We start from the raw sequence: 16,209 nt of genomic DNA, 5'->3' as shown, positions 1-16,209 counted from the left end.
TTGAATGCAAATTAAAAACGTTAAAAGTGTTTTAAATTAATTAATTTGTTTTATTTTTATAAATTAAAAAAAAATATATTTGATTTTTTATATTATTTTTTGAAGTGTTTGTCAATTATTAAACGAGCTCATTTGCATATAAACCGTAATATAATTCACGAAGTCGTTCGAATCTAGTAAACGTAGTGAGTGGCGTTATCTCGATTGTGAGTGTTCAAAGAAATCTATTTAATACATTTTAAGAACCATTTATTATTCCTTCAAATATACAATATTAATTTATTCAAGTTAGTGGAAAGGAAAATGTCGAACGTAGAAGAGCAAGGAAGATTCGATCTAGACGAAGTAATTCTAGTAAACCAGGATGGAGAATCTGTGGTCGTATCGCGAACATCCTTGATAGAAAAAGGAGGATTACTCAAACACTTCATAATCGTTTGTCCGAATGAAGGAAAGTTTATTCTCAGACTACATGTGACATTGGAAATGCTTCATCAATTTACCAGGTTTGTACGAATCGGTTAATGTTTCCCTAAGTATACAAAATGGCGGCTCGTCTCTGACTCCAGCATACAGAAGCGAGGCAACAGTGGGGACGCACGTTTTCTAAACCTAACCTATTCTAATAATTTGGTAATTTATGGTAATTTATTAGAATAGGTTAGATTAGGTTAGGTTAGAACGTGCGTCCCCACTGTTTCTTCTGTTTGCTGGAATCAGAGACGAGCCGCCATTTTGCCACCATAGGTAAATTTAACCTATAAAACTTTCTGTGGTTCGTGGTTTACCACGGGGATGATCAGTGGAGTCTTCGAGTTTTTTTTCACGTGTTTCACACTTAAAATAAAACTACTCTTTCAAAAACCCCTCTTGATAGGAATTTCTTCCTTCGTGCATCATTCCGAAATTGCTTTAACTATAAATACAAACAACAAGTAGTTAATACAATAGAAAGCATTTTGTTCCATTTGACTCTCCATTGGTCTGTCTCTCTTGTAGCTGTCTATTGACCTTCGGATCTGTGCTAATAGATACCACGACAGACTATAATCTTTTATAGGCATGAAATTATTTCTAACCTTAGTAATTATAAAGCGATATAGATATTCAACTATTTCCTAATATAAATCGGTACATGTTTTAGACTATGCATATAAAGTACTTGATCGTACTCTGACCTGATCTAACAATATTAATACCTGTATATTGATCAGGCGTTTATCTAGCTTTATTGATATTAATTCTAAATTTAAGATATTATATTGACTGAAAAATCTATATAATTTCTTTATAGGATCTAATCTAAACTGTAGTACAGATATCTAGACACTATCTGTACTACAGTTTATATTAGACACTATAGTATAGACACTATCTGTACTACAGTCTAGACACTATCTAGTACTACATATTAGATGATACTATGTATAAATATTACTATTACTAGCCTATATTATTTATATGACCTTTTAATCATTGTAGAATATATTTTCGTTTCAGATTTTTGAATGATGAATTACTTTCATTTCCTTACGCGGATGATGGATTCCAAATGTACTTAATCTGCAAACAATATTTCATTAGCGAACTGCAAGAAATATATTTTAATTGTGCCATCGCATCGATGTACTTTCACCACGCTTGTCATATCCACGATTTGTCCTGTAGACACAACGAAGAACAATTGCAATATCACTGTTGGAAGCATTTCAGTCTGTCTGAAAAAAGTTTATTTAGTAGAGATGATTTCCAATTGTGTGAAGAAACTACTGTATACAAATTAATGACTTGCCCGGTCTACGTCAGTCTGGACGAGCTCGATCTGTTCCATGGACTTAGCTTGTGGATCGAAAAAACGTATGCGAAATTGAGGGCAACAAATGACAACGTATCAAAAAGAGACGTTGTAAAACCTTTCTTGTCTTTCATCAGATATTTTGTTATAGAATCCGAACGCTTAACACAGATTGTGAACGACTGTCACGAAGAACAAACTTTAACAGAAGAAGAAGTTCAATCCATAAGACAATATCTCACTCAGAAAAACGTTGCCGTCCTTCCAGAAATAATATCTGCTAATGTTATTCCGCGAAGGTTTTCGGATTATTTTTCGTTTATTGCCAAAAACCCCGTGACAGAAAAAATATTAGAAAACGAAGAAACCATGGAAGCAGATTTTCGGTTTATGGCCGATATTTGGGTACCCAAAAAGTGCTTCACGGATGAGATTAAACTGCCTCTAACCCATAATAAATCTGAACGGATAAAGGTTTTCGTCGGTACGAAGTCGACTTACACGCAAGATTTTGTGTACGAAAGAAGCACGTGCTATAACAACGGAACTGTAGTTTTAGAAAAAGTGAAATTGCTGTCGAAGGGCAGCTTTCATATTTTTTCGGTTAAGATTCCTAAAGAGGAAATAGATTCCACTTCGATAACAATTTTAGAAAATGTACAAGGATACGTCCCAATCTACGATTTCCGAGACACAACTACACGACGTAAAGACGAGAAAACTAAATTTTCATGTACCCTTTGCCTCTGTTTTTAGAAATTCTTGGTGTTTCTTATCTGAGCTTTGTGTATTTTTAACAGAATGAATATTCGTTTGTATTTCAAAAATTCTTTGTAAAATTCACATCCATTTAAAATAGAACAATAAAATTATCGATAGTTTTTACTTCAATAATTAGAGGCAATTGCAAATATAGATTCTAATCTTTACAGTGATGAAAATGGATTTTTCTAACTACAATTGCGAGTGTGTTAAAGAATACAAGTGTAATGTATAAGTTGACAATAAATTTTAACAATTTATGGTACATTAACTGTGTTACTTTCTTATTTGGCTTCCTTCGCAAGTCCCGTCTGTCAAGCTTTATAGGCTATTACATAAAGAATACGAACAAAATATGTAAGATTACGTTCATCACATATTTTATTCCTTTATTAACAACTTTTAAATTTCATTTATGTCAAATTCCGATTTTATGAGAATTTATCGTAACAATTAGCTATATCCCCCGTGTGTTTGTTTTGTTTGTTTCATTTCGGATATTGATAATTAACACTTCCTTGATTTTAATTGGAGTACATTCAAGAGCTTTGAATGTACAGTACTTTTGATATGTCAATTTTTTAAATTAATTTTCTAAACAACATTTATACATAACGTCCATTATTTAAATGTAAAAATTCGTGTATTGTGCAGTACAATCGTGAAAATTCAGTCTTTAATTAAACACGAGAACACTGCTTAATATTTCGTTGTCACTTTGTCAGCGATTGACGTCACCGTCGTTGTTCGACGTGTGAGTCGGGAATTTTAGAGAAAATACTTCAGAAAATTAATAGAAATTTGTTAAAATTTTAATATCATAAATCGAAATTTTTATCAAAGCTGAAATCAAAAAGAACAAGGAACAAATTGTTTCCTTTGTTGATAGTCAGTTCCTGAGAGAGAGAGATCTTTATCTCCCATGATTAAAAGGCTGACTAAATCCAAAAGACACATCAACCATGCCCAGTCAGATGATCCTTAAGCTCGATCTTCATTGGAAGAGATCTGGAGAAATTAAAATGAATAAATAGAAGATACACGCTAAACTCCGGGCAGTTCCTGTGTAATCAAGTCGATACCTGAATTGGCCATACGAGTTAGGCAGTTCAACAGAATCCGAATCTGCCATAGGAGACAATAAACTACTATAGGAAAGTCTTCCCGCCAACCTTAGTATAATGTGCACATAAAAGTTTGTTCCATTCATTCTACATTCTCCTCCCGATCTTCCCCCAACGTAAAGAAAGTAAAGTCAACTGAAGCCAAGAATATACCTCCAGTTAAGGTAATATGAATTGTTAGATTGATGTAAACTCTCTCTCACGCGTATAGGATAATTTAGATTAAGTTAGATAGTTTGGTATCTCCACGAGATAAGTCTAGAATGTATCATTGTAATTTCATTAATTTCTATTTTTATTTCATTTGTATTTTATTGTATTTACAGTGGTACCTCAGTATACGTCCAATTCGGAATACGTCCTGTTTGGACTAAACGACAGAAAAAGCAACAGAAAACTAAAAAAATGACTGGAATCGCAATAGAACTGAAAAAAAAAAAGATTGTTTAGAAATATGAATGTGGCATGCGTGTTCGAGATTTAGCTGTTGCATACCGTATTCCTAGAACGACGATGTTGACAATCGTGAAAAATAAAGACATTATTAAATCTGCTAACGCCTGATTTAACCCCTTTCGCAACGAAAGGGGTTAAATCAATTTCTAAACAGAGATCGGAGACATTAGATCAAGTTGAGAAATTTCTTTTGCTTTCTATAACTGAAAAATAATGTGCTGGCGACAGCGTATCAGAAGCAATTATTTGCAATTATTACTGTAATAACTTGAATAAATTTCATTAATGTGCTCAAACAGTGTTTCAATTATTTTACAACCCCATTAATATACCATATCGAGAGGAGTTTTTTTTTACATGAGAACGGATTAATCATTTTTACCCTACTTCTTATTGAAAAGGTTAGTTTGATATACGTCCTATTTGGTATAAGTCCAAACATCAGGAACGGATTAAGGTCGTATACAGAGGTTCGACTGTATTTACTAAATTTGTTTAAATTAAATTTTGTTATTCTTGTTAATTAAATGTGGTCAAATTTCGTTCGATTTACCTATGCACTCCCACTCGCAAATTGTAAGCCCTCCTTATTAATATTTAGTAATCCTTAAATAGAATAATAAAAATTGTTACGCGTGTTAGTCCACGGAATTGACTAACTGGTGTCAAGTCCTGACGTAGGAGAAAGGTGATTACGAGATCATCTCTCCCCGCACTTTTTCACTCATACAAAAGCCATCCCTTTTGACAACAGAGGGTCTGTTCCTCCAACAGGCTGTCGAGTAACTGGTAGAGAGAATTTTCTCAACACTCTACTCCGGCCAGCCCCTCACATACGCCTTTAACTGAAGTGGAAGAACGAATCTCGAATGGTGTCGAAGTATCCGTCAGTAAATTGAAATGGAAAGTCAAGTCCAGTCGATTAAGTCGTAGCCGGGTGGAAGGTCAATTCCGGGTAACTGTGTCATATTGGCTGTGGAAAGTCGAAATCCGTACAAGAAGGCCTCGGCAGAAAAACGACCTTTTCCATCAAGGCGTTTTACACTTGACGGATTATTCCGCGATATCTTCGGACTCCTGTCTGTCGAGTCCCGTGTTACGCGATCGTGTCTCCACCGTCTATTCCGGAACATCGGGGTATCGGTGCTCCAGATAATGGACGACAGACGAGGCACTCTCGTTCGGAGTTATGACGATCACTCGTTTGACTTCGAGTGTATGCGACACCTCTACCGCATCTTTCGGAAGCACCCGATTACACCAGGCGAAAAACAGGCGCCATCCTCGGGCTTGGCATGGCCCGAGGTGTGCCACTTCTTCAATTCTTTGAAATTATCATTCTTCAAAGGAAAACAAAACTTGCATTAATTAAGAAACATTATTCTAATCTGAATAATAAATTTCTTACAAAAAAATGATTGTTTTGATTCATTCACAATCAGAAATGAATGTTATAATATAATCTCTATTTATTATATAAATAATAATTTTAATCTCTTCGACGATTTTTAATGTTCGATAGAGAAATTAGTTTATTACAAAATTGTACTATTCTGTTGACTGCCGTACCACAAAACATTTGAAAAGATAGAGAAAACGAGACGGCCGATGAACTGAGATTATTCTAATTAATTAAGATTAAGACAGGATATTAATGTATATACGTATGTAATAGCGGGGAATAACAGATTTAAAGTAGGCTATTTATTAATTTTCACATTGGTTTAATAATTCCGTTGGAAAATTAACAAGGAAAAGGTGCGATTCCTTTAAAGGAAATCGATCAATTATTATTGAAAACAACCGCCGCTAATTGTGATATTTTGCTTAAAGTTAAAAAGTGTTTAAATCTAAAAAGTTCGTAGTCTAAACTTACTTATAAATCGCTGCAAATGAAGCAAAACCAGAAAAAACGCAATAGATAATTGTACTAGTCAACAATAGATCCTCTCTTAAGATAATTTTATTGTTGCGTAGTCGATTTAACGTTAAAAATTTAGATTTTTCGGCGAATTTCGTGATTTTTGTGCTTCTCTATTTCTAGAAAAAATAATTTTGACGGGTCATTGCACGAATTTGTCTGGAGCCTTTTACTCGTCCTCACAGACAAGAGCTGCAATTCACATAGAATTAGGATATTTTCGAACACTATGGGGCCGTCCATAAATTATGTCCGCATTTTACTTGAAATTTTTATTCGCCCTCCCCTTTCGTCCCAGTCTGTTTAAGTCCCCTCTTCGGACGTCCAACAAAACCTTTATTACGTTATAAATGATAGATACCATAAGTAGTAACGAAATACACAAGAATTTTTTTAAATAGTTATAATTACAGAAACATTAAGATTTAATATGGTTTGTTTTGTAAAATTTAATGTAATGGTTAAGACAAGTCGGACAAAGGGAAGAGGAGGACGTTCACTGAAGCTCAACCTCTCTTCTCCCCTGCTCTTTGTTTGACTTGTCTTAAACAGATTAAAACTAATTCTTAAATTTTATATATTTATTTCAAATTTCTTTACATGCTAACATACAACTCTGTGCTTAAACATTAGTAATTTCATCATAATTTTTAATACGTTTTTAAAAATAGTATATAGGTTAATATTAATAATTTCAATCAAGGAATTGTGTTCTATCATTATTTGTACTGTACATTGTAATTGTCTTTAGAAACGTAATCCATCAGAAATTGTTTTTTTAAATCAGAAATAACTAACAAATATATTCAATTGTTTATATGTTATAAAATGCATTATTATAAGAATACTGACATGTTTGTCATCAATCGCTCCATAGCAAATTGGGAATTGCCATAATTTTTCCAATTCTATGGCAAACTTCCTTCATATCTCTACAGTAGGTCCCTTCAAGGAATGCACAGTACAACAGATATATTTCAGAATAAACTAATGTATTATATACAGTCGACTCCGCATAAGTACACACCCGGATAATTCGACACACCTCAGTTACGTAGTCAATTTTTGTGGTCCTGGCCGACTTACAAAAACATTAACGTTATTAACCTTAAAAAACTCGGTTTACTCGACATCGTTTAACTCGTCACCACTGGATAAATCAACATACTTTCTGTGTTTCACACTTTTTAGACGTCTGATAAGACGACTCCCCCTTTCTGAAAAATGAGTTTACACCACACAGATTATTGTACGGTGTAAACTCATTTTTTCAGGAGGGAAGTCGACTTATCAGAATTCTTTACAGTTACGTATGAAAATTTGCATAGCGTTGTAGTGTATACATACAATGCTGTACAAATATTACATACAAATTAGGTTTTCTTACCGAATTATGATAATGTTCTTTAGCCTTTCTCTGTTTCCAGAGACTCCACATATCCATAACAGACTTGCCAAAACTCACAACGACCTGAATCCAAGTCCGAATTGTTTAACTACACAAAGTACCATCGATATATTAATTAATTAATAATTAATTATTGAATTTTTAAAATATTTAAATGGAAAAAAACTTTACAACGTTCTATGCTCATCAGAAAATCATGAATTAACCTTACAATAAATTATACTCAGATAGATAAAGATAATTGTTTACGTAACTGAATGTAATTTGTAATTTCATCTCTACTTCTAATTATATATCTTGATAATTCGATCGTAAAATAAAAAAGTATATTATCTAGAACACAGCAATTATTTAAAATATTTAAATAAATGGCAATAAAACATGCTTACAAATTTTATTTTTCAGGTGTTCTTTATCCGAAATTACTGTATAATACCTTTAAAAGTTTTAATTTTATTTCATTTTTAAACTTTATTGTTATTTTTACATTTCCAATTAAATTATTTAAATTGCTGTGTGTTTATTACTGAATTATAAATTGCTTTTGGTTGTATGTCTGAATGTTTAAGCCCTTATCTGGTATGATTTTGTACACTCGGGTTTTCACATAAGAAGCGAGTTTTTACTTTAAATAGAAGAGAATATACTATAAATTCAATTTCTGCTTGAATAAAATTGTAAGATGTTTGAATGCATACAGACCTTATGTTGCTATATTTCTGGGCCACTTTTAATGCTTAAAATTAAACAATAAAGTAATTATATGTTATTGTATACAGGAATTATTGATTTGTAATTTTAAAATTTCAAATAATTACAATGGCATTATTCGAAATTACTTTATTTTATTGTGGAGCTATAAAGTACGGTAATTTTACTTTATAAAGACTTTTATTTTTATATAATAATTATTCTAGAATAATTTTTTAGTACAGCTATTTCCGTTTACCGTCCATCTCTCCAATTGTTGTAAAATTGTCCATCGCAATTATCCATCTGTTGAATAATTGCGATGGACAATTTTACAACAATTGCAATATATTCATTGCTTTTCGTGCAATGAAAAAATTGTGTATGCTGTAAACATTCGTGAGTCGAAAACAATATAAATATGAGCAAGTCAGGAGACATTCATTGAACAATTCCGAAAATGAAGCCTGTACTTGTAATTGCTCTGATATTTGTGGTGTTAAGTGAGTTAAATAAACATACGTCTTCTATTGTTATATTTTATTAATTCCAGACTTATTATAGAATAATTTATGTAACGTTTTCTTTAACAAAAAATATTTTATAAAATTATATTTAGGAATAGAAGAAACGCAAGCAAAGGACGGATATCTTGTAAGTAAACACGGGTGCAGATATGGGTGTTCGTCATTGGGAAAAAATAAAGACTGTAACGAGAAATGTAAAGAGAAAGCAGGTGCTTACTATGGATATTGTTACTCTTTCGTTTGTTACTGCGAGGGTATGAAAGACGACGTTATGCGATATGATGGAGATCAAACTTGGCGTGAATGCCAATATGACGATGATAAATGATCATTGTCTGATTTCAATAAAATAATAAATGACGACGTCAAGACAATTTTATAATTATTACTCGAGAATCTAAAAATACCTATAATTTCTCAATAAATTCATTAAAATTTAATCTTCTGTATACGAAACATTTTTATTGATGTTGCATTTTTGCGTAACAACCATTATGCGAACAAAGTCAGTTGCCTTTTTAACATTTTTCCTGTGTTGAAAATTACACAGTAACATTTTCCTGTGTTGAAAATGAAGAGAATAAGAGAAAAGATTCATCAACCTAGTTATTGAAAATTAATTGAAATATTTAACATATTTCAATTAATTTTCAATAACTCGGTTGATGAATTTCTTCTCTTATTTTCTTAAATTTCAACACAGGAATAATGTCGACGTTAACAGATGTTAAAGGTAGGAAATGGCACAGCTACAGAATATCACTGCTCTAGACGGAACCTAATGTTCAGAATACAGCACTGTAAAATCTAGAAATAAATGAAATTAAGACTTCTCTTCATAAAAGACATCGTATTTTTTCATATTGCAAGTTATCAACTTCAAAATATGAGTTTATATTATTTACTTAAAGGAGGATTTATACATAAGAAAATGTAAATACAATTTGTTCCATTTAATAAAAATTGATTAATTTTCTATTTAAGAAAATGTTAAAATATTTTTTAATTATACGAAATGTTTTTTTTTATTTAAAAAACAAAATGTTTTACATATAATAATGAGTTTAAACTATTCAGCATCCATCCTTAAATGAGCTAATTTGCATATGAAGTGAAACATTCGGAAAATCGTTTGTTATGTGACGAATTTGGTGTTCGATTTTTAGTGTTAAAGGAAATAATCGAGTGTCTATAATAGATTTTAAAAATCTTCCTTATTAATCCTTCAATTTTACAATATTATTTCGAGTTATTGCGAATATGGCAAACGTAGGAGAAAAAGGAAGATTCGACCTGGACAAAGTGACTATTATTAACGACGATGAAGCATCTTCGGTTGTATCACGAACATTTTTGATACAAAGGGGAGGATTACTGAAGAACTTCTTAATTGTGTGTTCGAACGAAATAAAGTTTATTCTCAGACTACTTGTGACACGAGAAATACTCGATCAATTTGCCAGGTTTGTGCGAATCTCTTCTATAAAAGTTTTTAATTAGGCTTTATTATATATATATTTATCATAATAATTCAAAAGGAAGGGATACTATAGATTACCACATATGGAATTTCGGAAATTTGAATATGTATCTGAACTGAGGGGACCGAGGCGAGTTCAACGATACCCTACTTTTCGACTGGAGATGAAAAATAAGGCCGCGACTCAACTAGCCGTAAAAGGGCCGTAAAACCCCCTCACCGTAAAAGCTTTTAATCACGTGACCATGATATTTTACGCCTGAGCAGGTCGTAAAACCAACGTAAAAGCGAGTTAAAAATCTTCCTTATTAATCCTTCAATTTTACAATATTATTAACTCGCTTTTACGTTGGTTTTACGACCTGCTCAGGCGTAAAATATCATGATCACGTGATTAAAAGCTTTTACGGTGAGGGGGTTTTTCGGCCCTTTTACGGCTAGTGGAGTCGCGGCCTAAGAAAGTTATCATACTTTTTAATGCTTTCAGCAGACGGCACCGTAGTTGCTAGTGCTGCTATCTCGCGGTATAGTCTGCAAACAAATTTAAAAATAGCACTCTGAACGGCAAGGAATTGCACGAAAGAATGCCACTTCCTTCTTTCTTTTGTTCAAGAACTACCGTGAATGCATAACTAGTGACGTTAAACAATAGGCAGCCTGCCGGCGGCTCCCCTCCTGGGGAGTCCATCGAGAGCACAAACAGTCGAACGCCAGTTCCTTTTTTTCCTTTTGTTCAAGCATCACGACTCCCGATTGAGATAGCGCAGTCAGCTTGTAGTGCTAACCGATCGCAAGCGATAGCGAGACTTAGGAGCCATAGCCCCCGATGTCGATGAGCGCCAGAGTGTGCAGAAAGAACTTAACTCGAACTGTAGACGATCGGTGTGCTCGTGGATCAACATCTGCCTTTGTTCAAGGTATATATGGCCGACTTGCCGGACTGCCTGTTAAACACGCGATAGGCTTAGTGGAGAGAGCGACGCGACTCCCGATCATCGCGTGATCGCCGAAAAAAATATGATAACTTTCTTATTTTTTCCTCTGTCTCTAGAGTAGGGTACCGTTGAAACTCGTCTCGGTCCACTAAGTTCAAATATATACTCAGTCCCGAAATTCCATAGATGGTAATTTATAGTACACCCAAAAGGAAACGTCTCTTCTGAATTCTGAATATCGTTGCAAGTACGTAAAATAATTTTGCATAAATTCGGATTATAATAATAAGCATTAACGGATTTAAGTTGATTTACGGTTAGTGTTACCTATGGTTCCAAAATGGCGGCCCGTCTCTGATTCCAGCAAATAGAAGAAAGAAAACAATGGAGACGCACGTTCTAACTCAACCTAACCTATTCTAATAATTTTGTTGGTAATAATTATGGTAATTTATTAGAATAGGTTAGGTTAGAATGATCGTCCCCACTATTTCCTTTCTTCTATTTGCTGGAATCAGAGAAGATCCGCCATTTTGGAACCATAAGTAACATTAACCTGATTTACTTGCTACAGAAATATAATCTCTCGAATTGCTTAAGACAATATAATTACAAAAATGTTTTTTAACAGATTATTTCAGGAATAACTAAGCTTAATTAAATAAGGAGATAATAAGCTTAAAATAAAAGTATTATAAGCTTCTGTTTAAGTAAAATTTCTTTCATCAGGGTTTTATTTATGTTTGTAATTCCCTAATCGCCGAATTATTTAACTACTTCTTAAGTAGAAATAAGTCGAAACCGGTTACTTTGTACTCGAATATCTGTAGTCTTGGGAAAGAAGTGGAAAGAAATCTTTATGACAACCGATACATAAATCGTAAATTTAAGGAAAATAAATTCTAGAGTTTTTTTTGTACCATTGTACGTCTCATTCATTTAATTTGGTTGTAAATGATGCTGCCAAAGTAACAGTTAATTTTTTAACACTGTACTAGAAATGTACACGTTTTTTCTGCATCCCCTTACACATGGGACGTACTAAATCGTAATATCACCGGTTTAACATTGAAATCCGTAAGCAATATAAGATGGGAGAGCGGAATAAACGCAGAATAAATATATCAAATATTTTAATGGATTTTTTTTAAACTCCTGTCAACTATACAGAACTATCATAAAAACATGCCAGTAAGCTCCTATCGGTTGGGTTGAGTTATAAATATAGTCTAGGGTGGGCAACCTTTTTTATAACGTGAGCCAGAATAAATTTTACGTTTTTTTCGCGGGCCGTAGTAGTTAATTGACGCCTTTTGTGACTCGTAATTTTTTTAGTCTGCAAATATGAAATAAATAAATAAAAAGTTAATTACTACATTTATTTCTCTTATCGTTTTCGAAAATTACAAAGAATTGGAAAAATAACTATTAATAACTATTAATTAATTATTTTTCCAATTTAATAATCTATTAAAGATCTCGCGGGCCGGATAGAATCTTTTCGCTAGCCGTAGCTGGCCCGCGAACCGGGAATTGCCCGCCGTTGATCTAGTCTACTCTTGATTCACATAATCGGGCGAGGGCGGCCGAATATCTAGCAGGCAGGCGGCTAACAGCTCACAACCGACCCGTGATATAAAATTAGAAGCTTTATGCGTGTGTTGCTTCTACCAGCTAAACTGGTGAGATAGGTGCTCTGTAAACCGCATGTGCCAATGCCTATATAATCTGGCTAATTGGAAACTGATCCGGTTTCGACATTCTTTCCGCCACCGAATCATTCGAATATACAATAGCAATCTTATCGTTTTTTTCACACGTAGTATAGAAATTTGTAAAAGATACATAATGCAGTTATAATAAAATATTAATTTTAATTAATGCAAAGTACCTTAAAATATGAAAATTTATATTTTGTAAAATACAGTGGAAGGTCATTGGAAGGTGGAATCGGCGCTTCCATTGCTTCCAATGACGGCACGCCACTGATATTTTCCTAATTATATAAAATTTAATCGAAAACGATAATATTAAACACAATTTGATATTTTTAACAGAGCTTATCTGAGACATAACTTCTTTCTCTGTAAACACACAAGATACAAATATAATAAAATACCATTTTCGGAAATCAGCAGAAGTACGCATAGAGTTTTGCTTCCATGCAGTTTTTTTACATTTAAACTACTGTTTATATCTCCGGCAAAAATATGTAATCTCACTGACAGAAAAGTTGAGATTAACAGTTCTAACTGAAATTCTTCGAAATGAGGCTGAACAACAAATAATTTAATGTGAGCTCACGTATACACTCAAATCTGTTTTTGTGCGATTTGTTTTGTGCGGTATATGAAAATTTCAATCAAATTGGAACATAATTGACTCCTGTAAATTTTTTTTAAAACTCTATTGGATGTTTTCAATGACATCAGCAGGTTTTTTCATTTTTTATTCAGTAAAATTTTTTCTCATACGTTTTTTTTCGGTCCCCTCTCATTTTAATAGCATAAAAATCATAAATATTATGTTATATTTGAACAGATGTGGTAAGTTAGCTTCCCTCCAGCTTCAGACTGCAGGTGTGAAATTTCACGCCTTGTTAAATGAAATAACACTTTCTGCAGCTATATTTATCAAATAAAATCATTTTTTAACAATTATTTTAACTTTTTAATGTTAGATTGGTATTCAAGTGGAAATAATTAATTAATATAAAAAATAAAATTCTTAGAGGATTTTCCTTCGTTAGGGATGGCAGAAAAAGGCCCGAGGAGTTAAAAAAGCAATTCCTAGTTATTTCGTACGGTTTTGAGTTATTTTCTACGTGAGAATTTTTTATGCGGTCCCTATCCACCGCATAAAAAATACTTTTTAATTGTGTTGCGAAAACTATTTTTTATAGCTGCTCGTGAAGTTTTGTGCGATTTTTTTTATGCGGTCCCTATCCACCGCACAAAAACAGGTTTGAATGTACATCTCAAAGACAGTACTTATAAAAAAATACATAATATACACACTACTCAAACATAGTTTAGAATGTTCAGTTGGCTGCCACTTATCCCGTCTGCAGTTCTGCACCCATTTCGCTTTCCTCTGCTTATCTGCAGAAAATCTAAACAATCGAAGGTCGGTAGACTTACTTTTACAATTAGGTGCCACAGAATAACCCATTGTTTAACGTTCTGAGTACGTATATACGTAATAATAGTCGACTCACGCAGGGACCACGTATAATGATCTCTATCGATATGCCCCAACATGACCGCTGCCGCATAGTATCACGGTAGCGTGTCCTGACCTTCTTATACAGACCTTGATGTAGGTGATGCCCTGAGTAAGAAATTTTGGCATGTCTTGTGGATTGATGATGATGTGTGTTAGGTGTTTAGCTGGTTCCTGGTGCAGTGATGTAAACTTTTTGTACCAGAAATTATGAATGTTGTCTACACCAGGTGTATTCCAGTCGTATGTTCTGTTAACAGTGTATTTGACATCCTGTAAGTATTTTTTATTTTTATTTTTTTTTACATTTTTTTTGGTACTGATTTGCATGTAGAACAGTTTTTGATTGTTTGCGAGTAAGTTATTTCGTTGTTTTCGCAGTGTACATGTTTTGTATCGTTTGAGTCTACATGCTTTGGCTGCGAGTTTTTTTTTAGTGTATCGATGTATTCTGTAATGTGTGTGTTGTGCTGTTCGTGTTTTGTGTGTGTTTTGATTTTCTTAAAAATGTTTTTGAGTTGTTTCTTTAATTTGGGTGTTATGTTGTTTTTAATGTATTGTGTCAGCCTGCCTAATTGCTGTCTAATGTCATTTATTTGTGTTTCTATTCTTCTCTGCCAGGCAGGCTTGTGATAGGACTGTGTTTTGTGTGTGTCTGTCTGCGATTGTATTTTTAGTCCATGGTGTGTCACTACTGTGAATATCCCAGCATAAACTAATGTATGAATGTCTGCGAGTATAGAAATTGAATGAATGTAGTGTGGTAGTAAGTGAGTGTTCACATAATTTAGTGTTTTTCCTACTTTCATTGACGTGTTGATTTTTGGTATTCGTGGTCGTTGTGTGGGATTTGTGCCTGTATATTTAGTGAGTGTTTCCTGAAATATAAGTGAGAGCGTATTAACTAAATCCATGTCTATGTTATCAGTGATGGATGAGGAAGTGTCTGTAGTATCATTAGTGGTAATTGTTGTATGTGTGTTATTATCAATGCTTGTTACTGGATTATCCTGACAGGTTACATGATCTTCATTAATGTTAGATGTTTCTGTCTGTTGATGTATTTGATCAACAACCTGTTGTTTGATAAGTTCAAGTGTTGTTTGTGGAATAAGGTTGTTGTGTGTAATTGTTTTTTTCTGATCAACAACCCTTTGTTCGGTGGCAGTGAGATGAGGATACTGTTGTGTGAATCTATGGTGTAGTAAGTACAGATAATAAACTCGTTTATTTCTACTGTCCATTTCATCCATTAGCGTGGTTTTCCAGCCTTTGTGGTCTGTGGATGCATTGCCACAGAAACACCAAGGCTATGTTGGTTCCTCACATCTGTTGAGGGCAGTAGCCACGCTTGGGCCGGTGCTGCTTTCGCCACCGGTAACCAAGGGAGACTGTGGCCTATTTTTCGAACGTGAGCCTCTGCCTAACCCACGAACGCGAACCTTGTTAATCCGGGCGACGTCCGAGCCGGTATCACACTTTGACCTGGTTACTACCATGAAAAATATCTCCACAGAATGTGGGGGTGGTCACTCTTAGCTTCATTTCTCCCCATAGACCTTACTGGCATGGGTGTCCCTACCAGGAGCTTGTGCTCCAGCCTGCATTGCTCTATGGTTCAGTAAAATTACTGGGCTCTCCCACCACGTCCAGGTGGTGACCACGGAAGAGTTATTATTAATATTATTTCGAAATATATAATAGACAACTGCTAAATCTATATATTATATTATGTAATTATATTGTATTTATCGACATTTGGAAGTTATTTTAGCTTGAGTTAAAAATTCATGAACGAGTTGCTTAATTTTTCAGGTAATATTTAAAGTTTTTGTGGCGCCATCTGTTATAATATTTTAATTTTTAAAGAATTTATATTTTTGGTTATT

At 33.6% G+C, this 16,209-nt stretch overlaps 1 protein-coding gene across 1 annotated transcript; it reads left to right on the top strand.

The window, feature by feature from the left end:
* Positions 1 to 292: 292 nt before the first annotated feature.
* On the top strand, positions 293 to 2,551 carry LOC136972226 (uncharacterized). Its single transcript, XM_067266782.1, has 2 exons — positions 293 to 506; positions 1,501 to 2,551. The coding sequence occupies exons 1-2, from the start codon at positions 304 to 306 to the stop codon at positions 2,549 to 2,551; spliced, it is 1,254 nt and encodes a 417-aa protein (XP_067122883.1). The 5' UTR covers positions 293 to 303.
* The last annotated feature ends 13,658 nt before the right edge of the window (positions 2,552 to 16,209 follow it).

This window comes from Centruroides vittatus, unplaced genomic scaffold (assembly GCF_030686945.1).
Source record: "Centruroides vittatus isolate TY-2023 unplaced genomic scaffold, ASM3068694v2 contig_2866, whole genome shotgun sequence".
Taxonomy (NCBI): domain Eukaryota; kingdom Metazoa; phylum Arthropoda; class Arachnida; order Scorpiones; family Buthidae; genus Centruroides; species Centruroides vittatus.
Note: the sequence above shows the minus strand (reverse complement) of the source record. Positions and strands in the feature narration are given on the sequence as shown.